Source organism: Talaromyces marneffei, chromosome 7 (assembly GCF_009556855.1).
Source record: "Talaromyces marneffei chromosome 7, complete sequence".
Classification (NCBI taxonomy): Eukaryota; Fungi; Ascomycota; class Eurotiomycetes; order Eurotiales; family Trichocomaceae; genus Talaromyces; species Talaromyces marneffei.
The window spans coordinates 619,309-637,544 of record NC_072354.1 but is presented as its reverse complement, the minus strand read 5'-3'; the positions used below and the strand labels follow the sequence as shown (position 1 = coordinate 637,544).

Sequence of the window (18,236 nt, the reverse complement as noted above, 5' to 3'; positions counted from 1 at the left end):
CGATACGCGTACCGTACAATACTGGGATTTACGCATACCTGTATTGAAATACACAGTACGCTCCACAGCGGTAAAACCGCGTCATCATAGCCCCTTCTGGGTCACGGATTCACGTTCTCTGATCCATAATGTGGTCAATGATTTGTTTAATTCTATAATGAGGTATTTTTCATTATAGATAATGGAATATCATTCTACCATGACGACGTTCTGGGATGTCTGGTTCATAGGTGGATTGTCGTCGTAATCGTATTTTATCCGACCTGTACGTACAAATACATAGACCCACCGCACTAAATCGCGGATCAGATAAAATTTTCGTTTTCGGATCAGATAACTTTACTCAGAGTCAACCATGTAATGATGTAAGCGAGTTCCATGTGATGGGACGTGGCGCCCGTTCCTGATTCGCTTCCACTTCACGGTCCTGGCATTGCCCACATGACCCGAGTTGTACTTGTGCATTGCGTATGCAATTGCTCGGAATTTTTTCTCGCCAACAATGAGATCCGGAAATGACTAGCTCCCACCACATGTGTTGCCATATGGATTGTCGTCCGAGTGATGTCCCACTACTGCCTGACGACTGGCCGATCTCGCAAGACGTGTGTGTGTGCGATGCGATTTCTATATTGAGTATGGGAAGTGAGTTGGGTTCCTGTGCCTTGGCTGTGGATGCCAGACTCCTTAGGACTTTGTCGTAGCTACGTAATTGAATCTCAACGTATGCTATTAATTCAACATTCAATTGATCCGTAACACTCGAAGAAACTGTGAGATGCATCACAGAGTCCAACAGCAATACCGATTACTGCCACCAAGACAAATTGAAAACTACCACCAGAATGGGGTCCGTACAGGACATCGATACTATTCCGGTGCCAGATGGGCGGAACATGAAACAAGCTCAAGAACCAGTTGTTGAACTGGTAACAAAAACGGTACAAAAGCTATTCAGATCCTTTACGATAGGTAACCTTGTTTCCAAGCAGAAGTCATGTCTAACCGGCATGAGAGATGAGCTTGTGCTACTCTCCTGGTGCATTGTACTCTTACGGAACTCTGAAGAAGGCCAGGCTTCCTTCGAGTGGACGTACAAGGGACAGTCAGAGAATATTCAAAGCCAACCATTAAATACAGCCCAAGTCATTGCGAGCCTACAGGGAAGTGTTGAGCAAACCGGTACTGAGATTCTGCAGCACATCAGCACACAGTCTGTAAATCAAAGCATTCCTATTTCCAGTCCTGCATCCATAGTATTAAGCACCAGTCTTCTATCCCAGAAGACCAGCGAGCTAGGCGATAAGGTAAGTAAATATTTTCAAATTTGAGTTTTGTGTTATACCAACTGACAGGTATTACCACAAGGACGCACTCCATCTGGAATTGCGCTTCAACAACGGTTTCCTCGAAATCTGTCCAATATGGCATACGGGAAATATGCTGCCATTTACCATCACGCATTATATAAATACATTGGTCGATACAATCAAAACATGCATCTCCGAACCGAGCAAACAGGTCCAAGATTGCCTCGTGCCAACCACACATGACCTCAACGAAATATGGCGATGGAACCACCAGTTGCCCCCCTCATACAACTTTTGCATGCAAGACATAATATCGGAACGCGCCGGAGCTACCCCTGAAAAAACGGCAATAGATTCATGGGATGGCACTCTAACATACGATCAAGTTGACAAATATTCAACATTCTTGGCAAAGACGCTGAAAGACATTGGCGTCGAATTAAACGACTTCTTGCCTCTATGCTTCGAGAAATCGAAATGGACAATTGTCGCAGTTCTTGCCGCAATGAAGGTTGGCGCAACTTTTGTGATGATGGACCCATCGATTCCACTCGCCCGTCTTCAAAATATGCGGAAACAAGTTGGTGCAAAGACAATGCTCTCTTCTCGTAAGCAGCATGACTTTTCAGCCTCTATCATATCCGGCGGAAAGCTTCTTATCGTAGAAGAAGACATGTTCGCCAGTGTCAATAGCGCAGAGCTTGTTCCCGAATTGCCAATTGTGCCGTCAGATACCTTGATGTACCTCATCTTCACATCCGGAAGTACAGGAACACCCAAAGGAGTCAAAATATCCCACGGAACTTATACCAGTAGTGCCATTCCACGTGCAAAAGCAGTTGGGTACACAGAAGATTCTAGGGTGTTTGACTTTGCATCTTATGCATTCGACGTCAGTATTGATAGCATGCTTTTGACTTTAGCAAACGGCGGATGCCTTTGTATTCCATCCGATGAAGATAGAATGAACGATATCAACGGCGTGATAAGGAAAATGCGGGTTAACTACGCTGGCATAACCCCATCAGTTGCCCGAATTCTAGAACCAGATGTAATAGCATCACTCAGTGGTCTTGGTTTAGGCGGAGAAGCAGCTTCTGCTAGAGATGTCACCATTTGGGGCCGAGAAACTAGAATCATTATAGGTTATGGACCATGTGAGTGCACGATAGGATGCACAGTGAATAGCAGTGCAGCTACCGGAAGAGATTACATCTCTATCGGTACAGGCAATGGTGCTGCTATTTGGGTTGTTGATCCAAACGACCACGAGAAGCTCATGCCGGTGGGCGCTGTGGGTGAGTTGCTTGTTGAGGGACCAATTGTTGGTCAGGGTTACCTGAATGACCTAGAAAAGACTGCAGCTGCTTTTATCGAAGATCCACAGTGGCTTATCACAGGACACAAAGATTATGCAGGTCGCCGAGGTCGTTTATACAAAACCGGGGACCTTGGAAAGTATGACCCTGATGGTTCCGGAGGCATCATCTTTGCTGGAAGAAAGGATACGCAAGTGAAGCTACGCGGGCAGCGTGTCGAACTTGGGGAGATCGAAAGCCAGCTCAAAGCCAGACTGCCCTCGGATACGAACGTTATTGCCGAAGTTATTGTGCCCCTGAGCTCTGGTAGCCAAGCCACGTTAGTCGCATTTGTTTCTTCTCAATCCACAAATGGCGCTGGAAGTACCACCGATATCGAGTCCATAACACTCCCTGAAGAACTTCAGACAGCACTATCTCAAGCCAACACGGAGATCACTAAAGTGCTACCACGATACATGTTACCAACTGCATATATACCGGTCAACCATATTCCTGTATTAATATCCGGCAAAACGGATCGAAGACGACTGAGGCAATTTGGCGCCACTGTGGACCTGCGACAGCTCGACCAAGAACCAGAAACCATCCCTGGACGCGAGATGAATGAGTTTGAGCAGCGTTTACGACAGGCTTGGGGTCAAACGTTGAAAGCCGATCCTGAGTCAATCCGGCTTGAAGACAATTTCTTTGTGTTAGGAGGAGACTCTTTGGCAGCAATGAGGCTGGTGTCAGTATGTCGTGAGCAGAACCTTGAACTTACAGTCGCCAACACATTCGATCATCCAACCCTCGCTGCAATGGCAAGTGTTCTCCGAATCCACGATTCGAATACTCAAGTGGAAACGCCGGCATTCTCCATGTTGTCTCAGGCTGCTGATAGCGTTTGTCATGAAGCTACCGAAATTTATGGATTTGATCGAGCAGATATCGAGGACATCTACCCATGCACACCTACCCAGGAATCTTTATTCACGTTCTCTCTGAAGTCCATTAAGCCTTATATCGCTCAAAGAGTAGCATGCATACCGGACTCAATCAACATAGAGTCCTGGAAGAAGGCGTGGGAAGATGTGGTCCTACAAAGCCCTATTTTGCGCACGCGCTTAGCCCAGCTTCAAGAACGCGGCCTACAGCAGATTGTGTTGAAAGAAGGCATTAGCTGGAATGAGTCAACTGATCTTGCGCAATATCTTACAGATGACAAACGCGAGAGAATGGACCTTGGACAAAGGCTAGCCCGGTACACTATTATTAATGATCACAACGATGGCAAGAGGTATATGGTATGGACAGTCCATCACGTGCTCTACGATGGCTGGTCAGAGCCAATTATTCTTAAAAAAGTGAGTGATGCTCTACAAGGGCAGGGTATCCAGTTCCAGACGCAAATGAGAGAATTCGTCAAATATGTGCGTGATACCAACGAAGTTGAGATGCAAGAATACTGGCGACGGGAGTTGAAAGATGCAGTTGGTCCTCAATTTCCTAGATTGCCTTCAAGAGACTTCGTGCCAACCCCAAATGCCATGGTGGAACATCATATCTCAATTGAGACACAAAAGGGATCGCAGTTCACCATGGCCACTTTGATTCGTGGTGCATGGGCGCTTGTGGCATCTCAATACACGAGAAGTAGTGATGTTGTATTTGGCGAGACACTCACAGGCCGAGATATTGCACTAGCTGAAGTGGAGAATATTGTAGGACCATTGATTGCAACGGTGCCTGTGCGAATATATGTCCACAGAGCCAGCTCTGTTGAAGTGTATCTACAGTCTATCCAACAAAGCATGATGAGTCGTACATGCTATCAACACCTTGGCATGCAAAACATCAGAAAAGTTAGCCGTGATGCTCAGCACGCATGTGAGGCGAGTACAGGTTTGGTAATTCAACCAGAGCCGGAGTATACGGGTAACGAGCTTGGTTTCTTGCAAGGGGATGTCGTGCGTGAGGCGCTCCATTTCAACCCATATCCTCTCATGATCGCCTGTGGCATACGAAAGGGTGGGTTCCGAGTCTGCGCAAATTTCGATAGCAGCCTTATTGAAGTCAGTCAAATGCAACGAATCCTTCAGCAACTTGAAGTGGCTTGTGTTCAATTAATAAAAAACACATCCCGAAAGTTGGGAGACATATCTTGTCTTCCAGAAGCTGAGTTGAATCAGATTTGGGAATGGAATAAGAATGCTCCTTGTACCTTTGACGTCTCGTCGGGACAATTACGGGCAGACGCAAACATAAAACAAGGTTCTGTCTATCCCCGGGCCGTCGTACCTTGGGTATGCGATCCACGAAATTCATTTCTTCTATCGCCCATAGGTTGCATGGGAGAGCTGTTTTGGGAAGGCGACATTCCTTCTGGAAACGTTATTGAGTCTCCTATCTGGCTGGCGGTTGGAAGCTCTGGAGTCGCTGGCCGAACGGGAAGAGTCCAAGCCACAGGAGACATTGTCCAGTTACAACAAGACGGCAGTTTGATATTTCTTGGCCGAAAGGAAGACATCGTACCCGTTCAAGGACATGCAGTCAATGTTGCGGAGCTTGAATCTCACCTTAGAAAGTATCTTCCGTCGGCAATTCCAGCCACGGCCGTAACATTTGGCGGGTCGACGGAGTCGAATTCTGAGTCAACAGGGCAAGAGCTAGTTGTTTTCATTGAACAAGAAGACTCCGGTGAAGATAGCATTGAGCTCATGTGGATGCAACATAGGGTCAATTGCGAAGTCTCCGACTCTCAAACATTTGAGGTGACGATCTGCAACATGGTTCCCAAGAGTCTGGCTGCCGCGTTGCAAAAGTTCAACAAGTTTGCCCGGGACTCACTTCCATCATACATGGTACCAACTGCATACCTCATTGTAGACAGACTGCCGACTACAACGGGAAGAGTTAGTCACGAGTTACTCAACAAAATTGGACCCCAAATACCCACACATGTACTCAAGCAGGTTCAAGAAGGCTTCCAAAATATGTGGACCAAGAGCTTGTCCCAGACACAACTCACAGCATCCGAGGAGATTTTGCGAGCCGCTTGGGCAAAGATACTGGGTATTGATTCAGAAAAGATTGATGTCGATGACAACTTCTTCCGCCTAGGAGGTGATTCCGTTCTAGCAATGAAGTTGATATCGAACCTTCGAGCACGAGGACACGGCTTGACTGTGGCTGATATTTTCCAACACATGCGCCTTGGTGATGCCGCTAAGGTTTTGAAAGTCAACCAAGAGCCGAAGAGGGAGGATGCACCATCTTACAAACCATTTTCGACTTTAGGCAAGCTAGATACAGAGACATTCTTGTCTGATATCGTTCGTCCGAAACTGGCAAGTTCGCAATGGACAATCCAAGATGTGGCTCCAGTTACAGATTCTCAAGCACTGGATATCCGCGGAACCATTCAAACACCACGAACATCGATACAATACACGATGTTGTATTTCGACAAGGACATAGACCAGGCGAAACTGTTGAATGCTTGCAATACTCTGGTCAAATCCCACGATATCCTGCGCACCGTCTTCATTGAGCACGGCTCGAGCTATTTTCAGGTCGTATTAGATAATCTTGCAACCACTGTTGACGAGCGTAAGACCGACCAAGGCCTTGAGGAATACGCTACCAATTTGTGTACGGACGATATTACGTCACAACTTGAACTTGGATGCCCTTTTATGAAGTTCCTACATATTGAGGGCGCCGAGGGCAAGCATTGCCTCATTCTACGCCTATCCCATGCACAATACGATGGTGTATCACTTCCCAGGCTGCTTCGTGATCTTGAGATGTTCTATAACGGAAACAATGTTACAGATTTTATGTCATTCTCGAGATACGTCGCACACATACGCGATGAGAGTGTCCAATCCAAAGCGATCGACTACTGGAAACCCCTCTTGAGTGGCTCGTCAATATCCGTACTGGAAGGAAAGTCACAGCCGGCCACGACTAAGTCAATCTTTCATACTAAAATCGTCGATGATGTACCCCTGCCGTTGGAAGACATAACCACGGCCAGTTTACTCATCGCTGGGTGGTCTTTGGTCTTAGCTCGCCGTCTCAAAACGACCGATGTAACTTTCGGTGGCGTTACTTCAGGCCGGATTGTTGATCTGGCAGATGTAGAGAATGTCGTCGGTCCATGTTACCAGTTCACTCCGACAAGAGTCCGGTTCCAGAACAACTGGACAGGAATGGATCTCTTGAAATTCGTCCAGAAGCAGAGTGCAGAGTCGGCTGCATACGACTTCCTCGGGTTCGAAAAGATATCAAAGGCTTGCTCGCAGTGGTCATCACCATCTTCCAAAGAGCAGCTATTCTTTGACTCCCTAGTTCATCATCAAGACTTTGAGGATTTCGATACCATGCCATTTGCCGGTGGAAACTGCAGGGTGGAGATATTGAATCCGCATGGAGATTCTGCTGATCCTTTGAAAGTAGTTTCTTTTGTTCGAAAAGGTCAATTGAATGTGGGAATAGTCGGTACTGAAGGGGATGTTGATTTTGTGGATACAGTTCTAGAAGAGTTGGCAGGCGCTGTTCAAGAACTGGTTGTGCGCCGGTCGGAGCCCATATTGCTTGAGTAGTCAGCCTATTATGCGAAGTGTACATAATATTAGAATTTCTTTATCTTCAATGTACTTTTGATTTATGTTTGGTCAAGTTACGAGTAACACCGCCTAGGTAACTATATTGTCGATTGATGTCTGCGGTCTTGGTTCATATCCCCGTGGACCTGATAAAATTGAAACTCGTCACAACCTTGGAATAAACGTCAAACGATATCATTGTATCTAAAATGCTAAATATACCTAAGAATTAGAACAGTAATAAATTTTATAAGCTACATAACCACATCACTCGCCCACCGTTTGATGCATGACATTCAATCTATAGCTCTCCGATCGCTCCAACAGTTCCTCATGCGATCCATGATCCACGCATTTTCCCGCCTCAATCAAGAATATGATATCAGCTTTCCTTATAGTGTGTAATCTATGCGCAATTGCAATGACAGTAATTCCTCTCGCTGCCTTCTCAAGTCCATCTTGCAGCAGTTTCTCGGATTCGGCATCCAAAGCACTCGTTGATTCATCCAGAATCAACAATCTGGGCTTTCGAACCAGTGCTCGGGCGATGGATAATCGCTGCTTTTGGCCTCCAGAGAACTGACTCCCATTCGGTCCGCAGAGAGTTTGGTACCCGTTCGGTAATGCTGCGATGGTATCGTGGATGTTGGCGAGTTTACATGCTTCTATAATCTCATCCAAGGTCGCTTCTTGTCCTGGTTTTGCGCCCAGGCCGATATTGAATTCGATGCTGCCCTCAAATAAAACACTCTCCTGGGGTACTAATGCTATTGTATCTCGGAAAGTAACATCTCGTGTTTTTGATACATCTGCACCGTCGATTAGGATAGAGCCCGATTGTGGAGCATATAGTCGCTCGACTAGCGAGATAATGGTTGATTTCCCGGCGCCGCTTGGGCCGACGAGTGCACAGAATTTTCCTGGCCGGATATCGACGCTCAAGCCGTTTAGGACTTTGATGTCTGTTCTTGCTGGGTATGAGAAGTGAACATCACGGAGCTGGACGCTTGCTGCCTGGCTTCCCGACGGACGAGATGATGTTGTCGTAATTGCTTCAACGTCTTTCTCTTTCAAATCTCCTCCAGAAGACGGCAAGGTGAGAGAATAATCGGACACATGTCCTTGCATCTTGTCAGACCCAAGCTGAATCAAACCCAAAATCCGAGCCATTGCTGCTCTCGCGTTGGAGAGTTCTGGTGCAAGAGCAAACATTTGACTCCAAAGAAGCGCGCTGACAAGAAGGGAGAAAACTACAATCAAGAACTGTGTCTGAGTGTAGTTTCCTGCTATAATCTGTTTTGCTCCCCACCAATATGCGAGTGCGTTCACACAGTTACCGAGGAAGTATGTCATTGCTTGCCAGAGACTTGCTTCTAAGGTCACTCTGAGTGTCTCTTTGCGAGGCCCTTTGAGCGATTTTCGGTATGTGCTCAATGTCTCTTCTTCCAGGGAGAGAGAAGCAATGGTTTTGATGGAGGTGATAGCCTCCACACCGATATCGACAGAAGTTGTGTAGGCATTTTCATGCCGTTCTTCGAATTTTCCGAGTACACGAAGCTCCATGAGTCCAGCTCCGAGAAGGAGTGGCACAAGAGACAAACAAACAAGTGCAATTCTCCAAGCAATAATATGAGTCAAAATAATTGCGGCGATGAGGTTAATTGTTATTGACAGTAACGAGCCAATAACAGAGCCACTCAAGCCGGCTAGGGCATTGCCATCGCTGGTGATATAGGATAGAAGCAGTGCAGGAGTCCGCCCTTTCGACTGGTGCCATTCAAGATCTTGCTCGAAAAGTGATCGGAACGACAACACCCTCGCAGTGTACACCATCTTTTCTGAAACCCAACCGAATCCGGACCAACTAACCATATTTGCGAAGAACTCAATGATTCCAAGTATAAAGAACATAAGGCCGAAGAAGTTGCCACTCGCGTCAATGCTACTGGGACTCTTGCAGGGATTCAGACTTCCAACGGTGTTTCCGAAAATGACGGCTTCTCCAGAGAAGGCTCCGCCGACAATGCTAGATCCAAGGAGTGCCAAGAGAACTATAAGTAGATGTGGCCTGACAGCTGGTGCGTATCCTCGCACTAGTGCCCACAAAGACTTGGATGGAGTTTCTAGTTCCTCTTCCCCATCAGCTGATGGGCTGTCGGTGACTGGATCTTCAGTCGTAGAGATTACGTTTGCCTCGGCTTTCTCAGAGTCGTTGTTTGACACGCTGCTTGCTTCATTATCGGTATATGTCAAGGATGTGAGGTCTGATACTTCGTCGATTTCAGACTTGGCAGACTTTTCATTCTGAGAAGATGACCCAAGCGTTTGTAGTTTGACAAGGTCGGCGTATGCTCCGTTTTTGGCCATCAATTCAGAATGCGATCCCTGCTCTAGAATATGTCCCTTCTGCATAACAACAATGTTGTCGGCGGTAGTGATGGTCGATAGTCGATGAGCAATTGTTATCATTGTCCGGCCGTTTGCAATATTCTTGATCGCTCGTTGAATACGTTGCTCACTTTGAGAGTCCAGGGACGCAGTGGCCTCATCCATAATCAATACCGCGGGATCTTTCACCAGCGCTCTGGCCAGTGAGACACGTTGTTTCTGGCCACCGCTAATCAGGCGTCCACTGGATCCTACAATTGTGCCGTATCCATATTGCAACGCATTGATGAAAGTATCTGCGTCAGCAAGCACGGCGGCGTGTTGTACTAAGCGGACAATCTCAGCAATGTCTGCGCCGCGCTGCTCCGCTGCAGAATTCAGATCCATGCCCTCTCTGACTTCTCTTGCCAGTTCTGCGAGCTCGGAGCTAAGCAAAGTTTCCTTTAAGTGGGAAAATCTGAAGTCACTAGAATTTATTAAGCCATGTGCGATATTCTCTAGAAGCGAGCGATTGAGGAGAGAAGGCTCCTGCTGCACAAGACTTAAAAAACCTCGAAGATCTCGAACATTGATCTCCCGCACATCATTTCCGTCAAAAAGTATCTGACCTTCTGTCGCGTCATAGAGTCTTGTGACTAAACCTGCGATAGTTGACTTGCCGCTTCCCGATAGCCCAACGATAGCAGTATGTTTGTTGGGTGGTATAGACAAATTTATACCGTCGAGAACCGTTACCTCTGGTCTGGCGGGATATTTAAATGAGACATTCTTGAATTCGAAGCCACCTTGTGCTTTCAATAGGCGAAGGCCAGAACTGTTAGTGCCATTAATCAAGGACTGGCGATCCATATCCTCGCGCAACTTTTGGAAGGAAGCGACAGCTGCGACGAACAGGTGCAAAAATGGGGCAACTTGGCTGAGAAGCAAGGTAGCTATTCATTACGTTAGCTTTACCCCAATTATGATATTCAAGAACCATTGACTAACCTTCGATGAGAATGAAAATGACCGTAAAGGTAGAACCCACAGTGGCACCAGGAGAACCATCACGCACCGCGTCAGCAATACGTTTACTTCCCTGCCAGAAAGCCAGACCATTCGCCGAATAAGAAATAAAATATAGAAATCCTGACTGTATACCGACTGCTGCAGCTTTCTTCAGACCCTCGCGTTCCGCTGATTTGAGGGCAATAGCGAATTTGCTCTCCAGTCGCCGATTGGCACCAAACGCCTGCACGACGAGAATATTCGAAAGCGCTTCCGATGCGATTGATGCAGCTGTAGCAGCGTAATCAGACATCAATCCGGAATACTTCTCGATGTAATGACTACCAACGAACGACATCAGAAAGTATGCCGGGATCAAAGAAATTAACTGCGCTGCTAGGATGTAATCCTTGATGAAAGCCACGATATACGCTGTGACAAAGAACGATACACTTGCAAGACATATTCCCACTTTCTCTGAGGTACCGGAGCGAATTGTTTGAATGTCAGCGCTTAGTCGAGAAGCAACCTCTCCCGGAGGTAGATTGTCGAAGTACGACGGTTCTTGTCGAAGCAGGTTTTGGAGATATCTTTCCCGCAGTCGCTGCGCCAGTCGAGCACCATATAGACTCCAACAAGAGAGATGAGCATATATCAGGATGAATTGAGCAATGGCGAGGTATACGATCAGCAATATCCTGCTGTTGATATCGTGTTGGCTTCCAGAATCGGAAGAATTGGAAGAATCGGAAGATTCAGTGCAAGTAACTGCATTAAAATCATTGAGCAGCTGACCAAATATAATTCCAATTAGTGGAAATGGCACGCCGGACGCTATTGCGCATACGATGCCCGTCAAAAGGATGGCTAAATCTCCTCTTGAGGGGTTACCAGCCAGAAGCAGGCGAGGGTAGCCCGCGATATTCTGGACAAACTTCATGGCTGTAAACCTGATCTAGCAACCTTTCGCATGACAATGATGTTGTATGCGAATGTCTTGATAGTTTCAGTATGAAAGCGGTAGCTAAAGACAAGAGCTCACTAGTACAATAAAAGACTTCTATGTTTATTGGAGGAGCTACACAAAGAGGAGCTCAAGAAATTGAAGCTTTGCCGACATCGCTTCTGATCGACAGTTCTAAATTCCGACAAAATTTCAACAGCCCACCTGCCATTTTCCAAGTAACCTTTCCAAACTTGTCACTATCCATGTCTACCTCAATAACATTTCCCTGTCTCACAGAGGAGCGGTAATTTAAACCGTACAATGTGGGCCAAGAATTACACCCATACTAGCTGTATTGTAATATAGGTATAATATCCACAATATATTACACAGTACAATACTCCGTTAAGACTCCACCTTGCTCCTATAGTTCAATTTCAATAAGCCGGATCATACCACCTTGTTCATTTGATATGGGAAATAGAAGGCGTAAATGCCTCAATCGACCCTCATTCCTTGACTCGGATGGCTATCGACGGCATTCAAGAAAAAAAAAATGAGGGAATATCCTGGAAGACGATAGTAATATCGAGCAGCTAGGACTTTTTGGCCGAATGTATGCTCCTAAGCATTTCTAGGCGCATCTGACTGCAAATTCAATTATTCAATTGCTACATATCTTATACCTATACAAACTAGCTATAGCTTCGCATTCCACGCCGCCCTATCCGCCGATTCAAACGGTCTCTCTCTGCCATCCCAAAACAAGGGACATAACTGAAACCACTTCTCTCTGCTCGCAATTGAGTGCACCGACCGTTTGTGGCCGAGATCGACATACTTGTCAATGACAAGGCCTTGGGAGTTCTCGTATGACAGGATGGTTCCACCCGTAGCTTTCGGTTCGCCGACTACATTGGCGGTGCGTGGATCATCTAAGAAGCAATAATGGATGCAGCTAGAGTACCATACGTTGACGCGCTGTGAGCCCCGGAATGACGCGTCGCCGACGAGAGAATGGCGTCCCCGGTCGTAGTCGCCGGCTGCGTAATGGGCGCCGTAGTGGTCCTCCTAAGATGCGATCAAAAAGTTAGTATGATCAATAACAGAAAAGAAGAGCTGGTTTGAACGGGTTGGTCTCACCTTTGCCCAATAAAGCTCAAAGTAAGAAAATCGAGTCTCATTAAACCGCCCAAATAAGCACAGAACGTGAGGATCAAAATGTAATTTCCGCAAATATTCGCGATGCTGCTCCAGGGTTCCGGTTTCATTCCAGCCCTTTGCAACACGGGGGTCATTCTGCCATGTGTTGAATAGTTTCAAGTGTTCATCATCTTGCCAATTAACGACTTCGAGTGAAAAGTATTCATTGAGGTCTGGAACGTAGCGACTGTAGGCAATTGATCCGGGATGTGGTTTGGGACGACGAATCGGGTGACGAGTATATATAGGTTCTTCCGGGAACTTCATGGTGAAATGATGATTTTCAGGCATTATTGGGTATCGAGATAATGGTTGGCGCAAAATACCGTCTGTTCCATCGCCAACTACCCATATCGGACGAGGACCCGTGGGAGAAGCTGCGCCTTGCCAAAAGGCACTTCTGAGGATGAGCATCTCTTCTGTTGCGAATGCAAGGTCGTCCTTGGGTCTCCATGGTTTTGGGTGCTCGATGCCTAGTCCTGTAGAAAGGAGTTCCTGGCGAATGATATCTTTTTGCACACCGACTAATGAAAGTCGGAAATATTCGGTTACCGGATAAGCCAGGTAAATCGCGTGAATCACGTTCCAGATTTGGCCTAACAAAGGCACACTATTTCCTGTCCATTCAAAGGTGGTCTGAGGGCTTCGTCGTGCTCTTGCCCAAGAGCTGTTGTTCGACATAGGCGGTCGCTCATTTTGTGGTAAGAAGGAAAGATCAAGCCATGACAATGAGTTGTGGTGGAGTGGTTGTGACAGAGGTTTTCCAGCCCATGGCTGGTCATCAAGAGACAATTTGAGACTGGCAGGCGACGTTTCACGAACAACTTCCACTCGGTATACGGTGAGAAATGGATGTGGAAGCTTCACCAGAGGGTACTGGTGTGACGATGAGCTAGAGGTCATTGTTTTGAGAGTGATATCTCCTGGTGTACCCAGAAGCTGGGTTTGCAAAGGTACTAACGCCATGTTTTGCTAATGTGTATATAGAGGAAAAAGGAATTCGTCTTCAGAAGACTTTCCAAAAAACCATAAAACATTAGATAAGATAAAGACGCCATTGTACCTTTCCAAATTAGGGGTTTAATTTATGAACGTGTCTTGCATTGGAAATGACCAGAGTTGGGGCTTTGTCCCCTGGAAACCTTGGTAAGAACCATATTCCCCAAAAAGACACCGATATCGCGTCCCGTTTAGAAGATACCGCCCCATAACCATGGGGCAAACGTTGAGTAAAAAAGTAAGTGTTCTATGAGCCGAGGCTGTAATGAAAATATATTGACAACTCATAGAGTAGAATATTAGAAAAGAAGATCTATAGTGAGATTGGAAGCATTCTTGGACGGCCACGAACACTGAACAGCATACTACGCATTCAAAATGGCTCTACGAAGTCTTGACAAATCAAAACCACTACAATATGAGAATTTCCTTGTCTCATTTCCACACGAAAGGATTATGCAGATTACCTTGAATCGACCAAAGAAGCTGAATAGTGTAAATAAGTCCATGAGCCGTGATATCCAGGCGATTTGGGACCTCTTTGACCAGGACGAGAACCTATGGGTTGGCATTATCACAGGCTCCGGGAGAGCATTTTGTACGGGAGCCGATTTACAAGGTAAGCCCTCAACTCAACATCCAGCGTTCGACTCTGCATCAAAAACCTTAATCGTTAATTAAACATGCACAGAATGGAATGAAATGAACAAAGCCGGCGTGGTAAATAACATGGACGCGCCAGGCTTAGCTGGGCTCCCACGTCGCTCTGGCAAAAAGCCGATTATCGCCGCGGTCAACGGCATCTGCATGGGCGGTGGATTCGAAATGATAGCCAACTGTGACATGGTTATAGCGTCCGCCTTAGCCATCTTTTCATTACCGGAAGTGAAACGCGGAATAGTGCCCGTGGCCGGATGCCTGCCACGACTGACGCGGACCCTTGGCCTACAACGGACTATGGATCTAGTCCTGACCGGGAGGAATGTGACGGCACAGACACTCTATGAATGGGGTCTTGTGTCCCGAGTCATCGACTCAAGTGACGATGTGGTTCACGCAGCAGTACAAGTGGCTCAAGAGATGTGCAAGAACAGCCCCGATGCACTGATCGTCGGCCGGCAGGCAATCCGGTTGAGCTGGGAGACTGGGAGCGTGGAGGAAGCTGTGTCGGCTGTAGCCGCTGAGTCATATCCTCGCTTGGTGGCCGGGTCCAATTTTGCCGAGGGTATTCAGGCCTTTGTGGAAAAAAGACTGCCGGTCTGGGCAAATTCAAAGCTTTGAACAATCATGTTTTTTCGTGTGCTGGAAAACCTGTGATCCGAGTCTCCATGGCCAATAGCAGTCTTTTCTGTACCATCAGTCACTTTTGTGTGGGCGCTAATTTGTAAAATAAATATTCCGACTCCAAGAGCCACGCCGAGCGAGACGGGCCCGTTTTTAAAATCATCTACGATAATCAGATAAGATTGATAAACCTAATTTGTTGTCCGAAATTACGCCTAGAGGTATGTATCCACAGACCTGTTGCGTGTTTACCCTCCTTTTCCCGCCTATGGTTACAGTAATTAGAGTCCAGTTCGCTACTACGTATAGTGCTCCAAATCTTACAATTTCCTATCCAGGCATACATACTGGTCTTATCCCGATTTGATTTGCTCAATGCTTCGAATGCTGTGTCGAGCGTTTTCCTTGTATCCATGCTCGTGTATTTTACCGTATATCTGTACTGAGCTAGTATTCAGTTCTAGCGGTATCAACGCATACCGTAAACATACGTACTGTCCTGAACGTTTACCACAAAGTTCGTCAAGCCACCAGGTCAACAAAAAAACTCAAATCAATCTGATAAAATCTCCTTTGACCTCGGAAGAAAAATTTTCATTGGTTGCAAACCTGCTTGGCATTATGATATCAGTCACTTCTGATCAGCTATGGACACCTTTAGACAGGAAGTTAGGTAGCAATTCGACGGTTCATTGGGCCCATGTGGGAGCTATTGATTGATTAGATTATCTGATTAGATTTCTTCCCCTATTCGCCTGGATCATGCTACGTACTCCTGGTGGGGGGGGTTTGTTGGCTTTTGCGAGACTAATGTACACCCTTGTGAGACAATTCCCCTGCAGCGCCAGTTCCCAGCCGACTTCGGGGAGTTGCTGTCATTATCTTAGTCTGGATGAACTAGTGACAAACAAGTAGATTGATTTAAGACGCATCCATCTTCATGCTTGTTCATAGTCTCGTTGATCTCTCATTCCACGACATTCGCAAAAATGGGCAAGCTTCCAAGTCTGAGAAGCATTATCAATCAGGTCGCCATGACTTCTGCCGAGGAAAACAAGACTGACCCTAACAATGTAGAAAGTGGCCCTGCCAGCAAGGAGGCCGCAGAATCGCAACTGCCGAGTGAAAACCTCCAGCGCGGTGTGCATGATGTCGAAGCTGTGACACTGTCCTGGTCAAAGGCCTCGCTCATTGCCGTTTTCATCAAGTGTGTTCTCATTCTAAACTGTTCGTAATATCCTAGGTATTCTATTTTTGCTAACCGTGTTACTGCAGCATCTGGTTCCTTTACTTTGTCAATGCATTCCAATCATCTATTCTCTATAGTTTGATTCCGTTCGTGACCAGTGACTTTGAATCTCATTCTCTCTTAAATGTCATCTACATCGTTGGCAATGCCATGTCAGCCGCAGTCTTCATTCCATTGGCAAAGGTCTTGGATGTCTGGGGTCGTGCTCAAGGTTATATGTTCATGACCGTCTGCTGTACTTTGGGTCTGGTGCTTATGGCTTCTTGCCACAACCTGTCTATGTTCTGCGCTGCCTATGTAAGGATCTACCTCTGACGTGAATCGTGAAAACAAAGACTTTAATTTACTGACCCTTTCAATTGTTCTCCAGGTGTTCTACATAATCGGCTTCTCCGGCATCACATACTGTGTCGACGTACTAACAGCCGATGCATCCAAGCTGAAAAATCGTGGTTTGGCCTATGCTTTCACCTCCTCTCCATACATGATTACAGCGTTTGCGGGTCCCAAGGTATCCAACGATTTCTACTACAACATCAATTGGCGATGGGGTTTCGGCTGCTTTGCAATCATCTTCCCTGTTGTTGCTGCGCCTCTGTACTTTGTCTTGAGGAGAAGCCTGAAAAATGCCGACAGGATGGGTCTCGTGAAGAGAGAGAAGAGCGGCCGCACATTGTTGCAGAGTATTTGGTACTATACTTTGGAGTTTGATGGTGAGTCGAAACGATTCTTTCTAGATTGATGACGCTAATAATATGTCGTAAAGCAATTGGCGTTGTTCTCTTCTCTGTCGGTCTTACAGTGTTCTTCCTTCCCTTCGACTTGGCTAGCTACGCTCCCAATGGCTGGGCATCCGGATATATCATCGCTATGATCGTTGTCGGATTCGTCTTGCTAGTCACCTTCGCGTTCTACGAGTGGCTATTGGCCCCCAAACCCTTGTTTAACTTCTCCTTCCTTTCCGATAGAACTGTCATTGGTGCCTGTCTCTTGGATGCCACATACCAGATCTCCTACTACTGCTGGAACAACTACTTCACATCCTTCCTGCAAGTTGTCAATGATTTGTCGATTGACACTGCGGGATACGTCAACAACACGTTCAACGTTGTTTCCGGGATTCTGTTATTCATTGTCGGTTACTCGATTCGACGAACGGGCAAGTTCAAATGGCTCCTGTACATTGCCGTGCCTCTCTACGTCTTCGCTCAGGGTCTTATGATCTATTTCCGCCGTCCTAATCAGTCTGTCGGATATCTCATCATGTGTCAGATCTTCATCTCCATTGGTGGCAGTATCTTCATCATCCTCCAGCAGGTCTCCATCGAGGCTGCTGTCGACCATCAACACGTCGCTGCCGTTCTCGCGCTACTTAATGTAGTCGGCACTGTTGGAGGTGCTATTGGCGCCACCATTTCCGGCACTATCTGGTCTAACACGTTCCCTGTAGCCCTAGAACGGTACTTGCCAGAGTCTGCTATGGCAGACTTTGACACTATTTATGGAGATATAGGCACGCAGCTCAGTTATGCTGTTGGAAGTGAGACCAGACTTGCGATTCAGGAGGCATATGGCTATGCGCAGACTAGAATGCTTGCTGCTGGCACTGGTATCATGGGACTTGCATTCATCTGGATCTTCTTCTTCAGAAACATTGACGTTTCCAAGAAAAGCCAAGTCAAGGGCATGGTCTTCTAAGGGCACTATGGCCTTGGACTGGAAGGGACCTACTGGACATACACACTCGGGCAGTGTGTGTTAAATCGTTGCTGTATTCTATTAAATTTAACACGATATATGTATCTCGTTATTTTGACATGGTTCTACCATGTACACTTGTCATTTATATATGCCTTATGAGGAGGTGATTAGTAATGAATAATTATACGCCTTTGAGCTCATCAACGGTTGTCTTTTGCAATCTGCTTCATGATAAGAATGAATTGGAGATATATATCT

The 18,236-nt window shown here is 46.5% G+C and overlaps 5 protein-coding genes across 5 annotated transcripts; 3 read left to right on the top strand and 2 right to left on the bottom strand.

The window, feature by feature from the left end:
- Nucleotides 1-845: 845 nt before the first annotated feature.
- Nucleotides 846-7,218, top strand: EYB26_008881 (uncharacterized protein; the record flags this gene model as incomplete). The annotated part of the gene is made up of 2 exons (XM_054268132.1): nt 846-1,307; nt 1,369-7,218. 2 exons carry the CDS (start codon nt 846-848, stop codon nt 7,216-7,218), a joined length of 6,312 nt encoding a protein of 2,103 aa, XP_054124107.1.
- A 270-nt stretch (nt 7,219-7,488) lies between these two features.
- EYB26_008880 (uncharacterized protein) lies at nt 7,489-11,536 on the bottom strand (the record flags this gene model as incomplete). The annotated part of the gene is made up of 2 exons (XM_054268131.1): nt 7,489-10,541; nt 10,597-11,536. The coding sequence occupies 2 exons, from the start codon at nt 11,534-11,536 to the stop codon at nt 7,489-7,491; spliced, it is 3,993 nt and encodes a 1,330-aa protein (XP_054124106.1).
- A 705-nt stretch (nt 11,537-12,241) lies between these two features.
- On the bottom strand, nt 12,242-13,711 carry EYB26_008879 (uncharacterized protein; the record flags this gene model as incomplete). Its single annotated transcript, XM_054268130.1, has 2 exons — nt 12,242-12,613; nt 12,686-13,711. The coding sequence occupies 2 exons, from the start codon at nt 13,709-13,711 to the stop codon at nt 12,242-12,244; spliced, it is 1,398 nt and encodes a 465-aa protein (XP_054124105.1).
- Nucleotides 13,712-14,122: 411 nt separating this feature from the next.
- Nucleotides 14,123-15,025, top strand: EYB26_008878 (uncharacterized protein; the record flags this gene model as incomplete). Its single annotated transcript, XM_054268129.1, has 2 exons — nt 14,123-14,363; nt 14,436-15,025. The coding sequence occupies 2 exons, from the start codon at nt 14,123-14,125 to the stop codon at nt 15,023-15,025; spliced, it is 831 nt and encodes a 276-aa protein (XP_054124104.1).
- Nucleotides 15,026-16,017: 992 nt separating this feature from the next.
- Nucleotides 16,018-17,975, top strand: EYB26_008877 (uncharacterized protein; the record flags this gene model as incomplete). Its single annotated transcript, XM_054268128.1, has 4 exons — nt 16,018-16,235; nt 16,304-16,574; nt 16,648-16,990; nt 17,044-17,975. The coding sequence occupies 4 exons, from the start codon at nt 16,018-16,020 to the stop codon at nt 17,973-17,975; spliced, it is 1,764 nt and encodes a 587-aa protein (XP_054124103.1).
- Between the last annotated feature and the right edge of the window lie 261 nt (nt 17,976-18,236).